Genomic DNA, 8114 nt, shown 5'->3' on the forward strand with positions numbered 1-8114 from the left:
TTTTTCATTGCTGCTCAGAAATTCTTTATTTCTAGTCAAGCATTTGTCTTAACATCTATTAATCATTTATCGTGTTCGATGCCTGTGCTCGCCCTGGTGGCACAACAGATAAACGTTCGGCTGCTACCCGAAAGGTCAGCAATTGGAACCCATCATGAAGGGTCTCATTCATGGGAGAAAAGACCTTGTGATCTGCTCCCATAAAAACTACAGCCTAGGGAACCCTATGGGGCAGTTCTACTCTCCTATAGTCACTGAGTTGGAATCCACTCTTGACACACAACAGTGTCTATCCTGGAAATATAAAGTCTGGTCAGATGTCATTTCTCCTCTGGATTATTGCAGGAACAGCCTGTTTTCCTTCTGCACTGCATCCCGAGCGATTTTTAAAAAATGAATTTGGTCTTGTGGCTGGTTTAATACCCTTCAGCATTTCCTTTACTGACCGTAAGACAAAGTCTAACTCTTTAAGGTGACTTATAGAGCCTTCAAAGTCTGCTCCTTACCTTTCTCTACAAGGTCTGTCCTCCACCTCCAGTAACTTCAGGGGTCTTCAAGGTAAGTACCTTATCTGATTCTTTAATCCCTCCAGTGGAGTTCTATGAGAAAAAGTTTCTTCTACACACGCTGGGGCTTTTGAGGTGTTTGTTGTAATACAAGTGAAATGTACATTATGTGTAGACATAATCTTTCCTGACGGGCATGACATACTTACATTGTTAGTCATCTGGTGCAGTAGCAGCGTTCTCAGCCATAAACCTGAACAAGGTCTTAGGTAAAAATGAAGAGAAATTTCTGGAACTTTTTCTCTGGATGCTGAGACAGGTGGAGCTCTCTGAGGCCTCTGGCCTGAGAAAAACTGTATCATGTTATTCTCTTGCCTTTAATATAGTCTTTAAATGTTCCAGCCTTACCTCCGTTTTACTGATGAGTAATAAAGAGAAAGCTATGTGTTCATGCTTGAGTCAGTGTTTTAAAGGGGAGCATCTCCCTTTTAGGGCGGTGGTGGTGTCAGAAGTAACTAGAGTCCTTCAGAGGAGATGGCCCTCCCAGGATAACAGAACCAGTTCTGGGAAGAGAAACTGTTCCTCCCAGGTGGAGGTAGAGACACTGGATTTTTGCTTTTATTAAAGGCAGCTGCAGTTCCTTAGCTATCTCACTCAACAAACCAGTCTCTTCTGGTCTAGGAAGATGGAACTCCCTATCTCACTGTTGTAACTGACTGAAAATGGGCCTATTATATGAAGTTGAAGAGCCCTGGTGGTACAGTGGTTAAGTATTTGGCTGCTAACCAAACGGTCGGCAGCTCAAATCCACCAGCTGCTCCTTGGAAACCCTATGGGGCATTTCTACTCTGTCCTACAGGGTTGCTGTGAGTCAAAATCGACTCGACAACAATGGGTTTGTTTTGTTTTTAAATATGAAGTTGAAAAAGTATCAAATAACTCCAAGTGCTATGTGCTGCTGTATAACAAGCTAACACAAAAACTTGAGTGGCTTAAGAGAGCCATTGTATTTCGTTCACCATTTTGTGGATCAGAAATCTGGGAAGCGACCATAAAGGTGTTGTCTCTGATCCATGTGGTCGGCTGCGGTGACTGAAGCTGAATCATCCTCCCAAGATGGCTCCCTTCGTCGCTGGTCCTTGGTCCCTCTTTCGAGGTGTCTCACCCTACAGGGCCTCCTCATGTGGCTTGGCCTTCACCCAAGCATAGGGACCTTAAGGTTGTTATACTTAAACCATGGGTGGTTTCCAAGGGAGCAAGGCACTAGCTACTGGGCCTCTTACATGCCAGGCCTGGGATCGGTATAGCATCATTTTACAACATCTGCTAATTGATCATAGTCAGACCAACCCAGACTCAAGGGGCAGGGAAACAGACCAATCCTCAATGAGAGGAGTATCAAAGAATTTGTAATTACTTTTAATCAGCCATAACTGTAAAATATAAACACAAACACCCTCCCCCCCCACCACACACACAAATCTTAGTACCCTGATTCCTCAGCAGTTTGCATGTTTTGGCTGCCTTAGATAAGGAGATACTACTATATATATAGTGTATTATATATAACGTATATTGTTCAAATCCACCAGCAGCTCCTTGGAAACTCCATGGGGCAGTTCTACTGTCCTATAGGGTTGCTATGAGTCAGAAGCAACTCAATGGCAATGGGTTTTATATAATGTACTATGTACATTGTTCAATAATTTTTATATTCAATGTTCAGGATAATCAAAATCCTCTAGTTTTATTACTTCTTTGATTTATACACATTTATTTAATGACTAACATTTTGAGATGCAGGACGCATGTTCTATGCATTTTACGACATAGCTGAGGTGTTAGGAGTTATTAAGAATAGTTTATTAATGCCCAGGGTATCATTCTAGCCTACCTAACACTGTTGATTTGCTAAAGTCACAAAAGTTATGTTGGCTTTTTTTTAATGTAGTTAACTTTAGCCACATGATAAAGCAAAGCTGTGTACAGGTGTTTTCACACGCCTGGTCCATTGATAGAAACGCTGGTGGTTCAGTGGTTAAGTGCTACGGCTGCTAACCACAGGGTTGGCAGTTTGAATCTGCCAGGCGCTCCTTGGAAACTCTATGGGGCAATTCTACTTTGTCCTGTAGGGTCGCTATGAGTTGGAATCGACTCGATGGCACTGGGTTTGGTTTTGGGTTTTTTTTTTTTTTGGTCCATTGACATCTGAGAAATTCAACTCTAGGGTCATGGAGAGAAGCAGCAGAAGTCCTAATAAAAGCCACATGTTAACCATTAATGTTCATTTACCAAATCCCGCTTCAACTCTTGTACTCTCAAAGCTAATTTTATCCAATGGTCTTTTAATTATACACTCTTGCTCAGAGTTCCAAATATAATGGCTTTTTAATATAACTTGCACTGTTCTGTATCCAACTTAGGATGCAATCATGCAATTTATTCAGTCAGAGCCAGTGCGTCAGGTAATTATAACACAAGCACAAACGGATTCCTGCGTGTGCACATACCCAGTAGGAAAGTAATGTTAAGAATCTGACAAGCCTCCTTTTGGAGAGAATCTATAAATCCTATGTCCACCAATTGTATTATCGTCATTAGGTGCTGTAGAGTTGGATCCAACTCATAGTGACCCTACGTACAACAGAACTTAACACTGCCCGGTCCTGCACCATCCTCATAACTGTTGTTATGCTCGAGCCCACTGTTGCAGCCACTGGGTCAATCTATTTTTTTGAGGGTCTTCCTTTTTTTCACTGACCCTCTACCAAGCCTGATGTCCTTCTCCAGGGACTGATGTATATTGTAGCAATGGGGAATTACAGAAATCAAACCATTGCTTGGGAGATCTGTGCACACCTCCCATATGACAGAATAAAAGAAACTGATGTGTAAGTGGTATGACACATTTTTAACTATCCAATCTCAGTCTTTGGTAGATAGTTAGTAACTCTCAACAGGGGTTAGTTCATCATCCAAGACGCTGAGAGATGAACAGAATTTCAGTCCTCTCTGTCTCGTTTAGAGGAGGAAGACAGAAAAAAAAAAAAAAAAAGATAACAAGATTTAAGATTTTCTCTACTAATAAAGATGATCAAACAAAATTTAACGATTAAAAAAATCTCTTAAGACGCATCATAAGGTGATTCTTCTGGAGAGCAAGATTTTCTTTTAAAAAACCACAGACAACTTTAGTAAGTCAAGAGTTGCTCATCTTTATTTCAGGGTAACCAAGAGATTTTAAGTTAAAAGAAAGTGATTTTTGAATTAAATAATACAATTTTTGATGAGCTTTTAAAAATAAAATCAGAGTTTAAAAGTCCTGCGCGTTTTATGTGACACCAAGAAAGTGATGACCTTGGCCTGGAGATTTCAGCTTCTTGTGTAGATCATTTCTCTAGTGTCACTTTCAGGCCATAATGATTGGCCATTAAAAAAAAAAGAAAAAAGGATTGGTGCCACAAATGCAAATACCAGGGAGAAAACAGAAAAAAAAAAAAAATTATTCAATCATCAGGATTTGGGGTTTGTACAATGCCGACACACGGAAACAAAAATCTAGTGGACTGATTTCCTTTTTTTAGTCCTCTCAGTGTTCACATGTCTCAATTACACTCATTCTTAAAAATACAAATGTTTAAAGTATATGTACACTTCTGAAATGGTAAAGATTTCAGATGACACGTCCTCATTAGTGTGCATTCCTTTCCTCTTTTCTTTTATTACATTCACAGGCCTTCTTCCTCTAACATTCTCACCAGCTTTTTCGTTCCTCTTTGGGAAAAAAAAAACAGGTAGATGGAGGCTAGCCAAGTAGCATCCTATTCCTAAGTCATAACTTAACTAAGACTGGGACCCCAGATATACAACCACTTTCTAAGATTAATGTTAAGACAGCCCTGGTGGTGCAGTGGTTAAGCACTCAGCTGCGAACCGAAAGGCTGCAGTGTGAACCCACCGGCTGCTGTGCAGAAGATACAGCGGTCTGCTTCACTAAAAATGACGGCCTTGGAAACCCTATGGGGACAGTTCTACTCTGTCGCATAGAGTCGTTATGACTTGGAATCCACCTGACAGTAAAGAGTTTGGTTTGGTTTTTGATAAGCTTAATGTTGCTTGTAAATTATAAGCTTTGAAATTCAAAAAAACAGCTTTTGAGCTCCAGAAAGGGTAATCTAAAAAAGTAGACCAGCCTCCACTCAGGGAGGCCAATCTTGATCCCGGGGCATCTCAGAGCTTGCAGCCGCAACAGCTCTGCCACTGACCGTTCACAGTCTCGACTGCTCCCTATTTAATGTCTTCATCTTCAGAGATGCTGTCCCAATTCATCTCTGAAGTAGAAATCCACAGGGCACCAAATCAAACAGTGCTGTAAAGGCAAAAACTGGACAAAACTATTTTCCATCATCCTCATCAAATACTAGGTTTCATCCTAAATTCAAAACTTGAGAGTTTGATTTAAAGGAAAATCCAAACTTTCAAATTGGCTCTGTACCCAAAGTTCCTTTTAAGTTAGGTTTGAGACTCAGGACCTACATTCCTACAGAAATGAGGGTATAAATGCCATTATTACATATAAGTAAAAATTTAAATTCCCAGAACAGTCCACAGTAACACTTTGCTCACACTAAGTCAAAATGTAAGTAAGTCACCCTTGTTTTTTTCCTCTTGATTTTAAGATATAAACTTCATATTTTGGCATTTCTGAAATCAAGATAAATCTTAAAACTAATACACGTATTTGGTGTGTTGATGTTATTCCTGAGGAGCTGTTACTACTGTGGTTAACTGTTACTTCCAGCAGTGTCTTAACTCTTCAAATCAGAGAAATAGGGTGTTCTAACACTACCTGACCTTTTATAAAATTGTTTCTGGGAGGAAAGTGATTCCAATCTGGAATTCAGTTTATAATCACAAAAATAAACTAATCCTCACATTACAGCTATAGATTTTATTCCTACCAGCCATCTCTGGGCAATCAAATTTCCCCCTTATCCAAGAATTTAACTACTTTGAATTTTCTTCCACACAACATAACACACCAGACTCCATTCTGCCTATGAAAAAAACAGAAAAGAAAACTTTCTCTTATTTATGACTTCCCTCTTATCTGTGGTCTTCTGTCCCTTGAAGCCAAGATTCCTTTAAGTACGCTTGCACGTTCTCCATGGAATACAGGTATAACTTGTTCCCTCTTAATGGACATTTAAGTTACGAATACATTCCTGGTAATATGTTCCATTTAACATCCTTGAACAAGTATCTTTTACACTGGTGCAAGTATTTCCAAAGAAATAAAATTAGGGTCTAAAAGAATGCATATTTGCAAAATGTCCTCCAAAATGGCTGTGAAAACGTATACCCTAAACCAAGTATAAATAACTTTTCCCACACCCTTGCCAATATTGAACTATCAAGCTTTGCAAATTTTTTTTTTTTTTGCTAGTTACACAGGGAAAAATAAATGGTATCTCTTTTTAATGCAGTTTTTTTGGGTCCAGATTTAGCTATTTTTAGGGTATTATTTTCAAATATTGAATACGGATTGAACTGGCTTAAAACTATCAAATACATCTAAATATATGGTTTCAATATCAGTTTGATATAATCATAAAAATAAAAAGTATCATAAAAAATCATGTCTACTTTTTGAAATGTATAACTACCTATTTATTTATAGACAATCTACTCCGAAATCTTCAATCTCTACTATGGTCAAATGTAGCATTAACTATGCTCCGAAAAGGTACAAGCTGAACAGATGGAAACTAAAAGTCAACTTCTGTTGCATTTATAATATGTGAAAATAAATCCAATTTCCAGTAACGTTACGTGAAGTATTATCCTTTTGAAGTAAGTTCAGTAACTGATCTTACGGTTGGAAACATACTTTAGAATACAGATAGTATTTTCAAAATGGTATGACAATGTATAAGAGTATATTAGTAACATTAAAAATATACCCTTTAGGCATATTTGACTTGAAAATCATCTCCTAGAAGCAATAACCAAGAGGCATATTTACCCTCACTCTTCTCTCAAGATGCTTGTCCCGTTTGAGGACCGTTTTCCACCTTCTTTTTCACTGGTTCTTTTTGGGCTTCGAGTGAATTGGGATGTGGGATTTCAGGTTGCTTGACTGAACGAACCTCCTGTTACAGCCTTCAAAGGGGCACAGAAAGCGTTTCTCCCCAGTGTGGATCCGTACATGCGTGCGCAGATTGAAGTCCAGAGAAAATCGCTTTCCGCACCCCTCAAAAGTGCACTGGAAGGGCTTCTCTCCGGTGTGAACCAGAAAATGTCTCTTTAGCTTTGCACTCTCGTTGAAAGCCCTTCCACATTCTGCACACACGAAGCCTCGGGGAGCGTGAACCAGGAGATGCTTCTTCAGGGAGGCTTTATTCCTCAATTTTCTCATGCATCCACTGTGAGGGCAAGCCATTGCTTCTGGATCTTCGTATTCTCTCGGCTTCTTTCTAGTGAATTCTGCCAGCTGTTCAGGATCTGATAAGTCCACACCAGGTAGTCCTTCAGGAGGAAGCTTCTTGCCGGTCATGTACTCACAATACTCAGGTGAATTATCTTCAACAATCTGTTGAGGAAGATCTTGTTCTGCCCCTTTTTTCGTGTATTCGGGAGAACATTCATAAAGTGAGCTGTCTCCAAAAACTTGCTGAGCAAGCTCTTGGTCTGACTCGTCTTTCAGGCATTCCAAGGTCTTCAGAAGTAAGTCTTCTTCCAGGATGGGTTCAGAAAACTCGCCTCTTATTATGTACTCTAAGTAACAGTCAGGTAAAGACTCCTCTTCAACAACCGGAGGGTTAGTTTCAGAGTACACATCTTCAAAATACAAGGTCCACGTCGTGTCAGTAGGGTCTTTTTCAGCCTGCGGAGTTTGGCTTGGCTCGACTTGGCTTGGCTCAGTCTCAATGACGGCCTTTCCACCCAGGTCTTTACGGCAACTTCTCCTTGGTCTTTTCTTCGGTTGCTGGTCCATGTCGTCCTGCCTGACTCTTCCTTGAAGACCTTGCACCAAGATCTCTCAGTCCCTTCCAGATAGTAGTGATCTGGGTACGTAGTCTTCAGCAAGCACCTGCTTTGTGATAGAAACCTTTAATTAAAATATATTTCAATATTAGAGCCATTGTTAGAAAATGACATCAACATACAGCCCAGAACTCACTCTTCAATAAGGAAATGGCCACATTTACAGCTTCTCTGACAACCTCCCCAGGAGAATAAAGAAATAAATGAGCTCTGGCTTAAGGCAAGAGTCACAGCCAGATCTTACCTGGGCATCTTTGCTCATCATCTAAACTATTTAATGATCACACAAAATGAACAAGTAATGTTGTGCTAGAGTAGGCAGAGGGGCTGGCGGAAAGCAGGAGCTTGCAATCTAAAATATGGCAGATTGGTAAAAAAAAAAAAACAACTTGAAGGAGGCGAGGGAGCAAGTTATGCCCGTTAGGTGACATGGCTGTGAAATTTCAAATTAAATAATGCATAGAAAGTGCTGAGCACAGTTCACAGCACACAGCAAATGCTTAACCTTTATTTGAGCTCATGTTATTTAGTGTCATTTTATTACCTTTTAATAAAATATCA

The 8114-nt window shown here is 39.8% G+C and overlaps 1 protein-coding gene across 1 annotated transcript; it reads right to left on the reverse strand.

The window, feature by feature from the left end:
• Positions 1 to 6588: 6588 nt before the first annotated feature.
• On the reverse strand, positions 6589 to 7503 carry ZFP42 (ZFP42 zinc finger protein). Its single transcript, XM_003412435.1, has one exon. The coding sequence runs from the start codon at positions 7501 to 7503 to the stop codon at positions 6589 to 6591; it is 915 nt and encodes a 304-aa protein (XP_003412483.1).
• Positions 7504 to 8114: the final 611 nt, after the last annotated feature.

The sequence above is a fragment of the Loxodonta africana genome, chromosome 19 (assembly GCF_030014295.1).
Source record: "Loxodonta africana isolate mLoxAfr1 chromosome 19, mLoxAfr1.hap2, whole genome shotgun sequence".
NCBI classification, from domain to species: Eukaryota; Metazoa; Chordata; class Mammalia; order Proboscidea; family Elephantidae; genus Loxodonta; species Loxodonta africana.

Bases quoted from the DNA above. Each gene is read 5' to 3' on its own strand.
- ZFP42 (XM_003412435.1), bottom strand. From the start codon at position 7,503: ATGGACCAGCAACCGAAGAAAAGACCAAGGAGAAGTTGCCGTAAAGAC.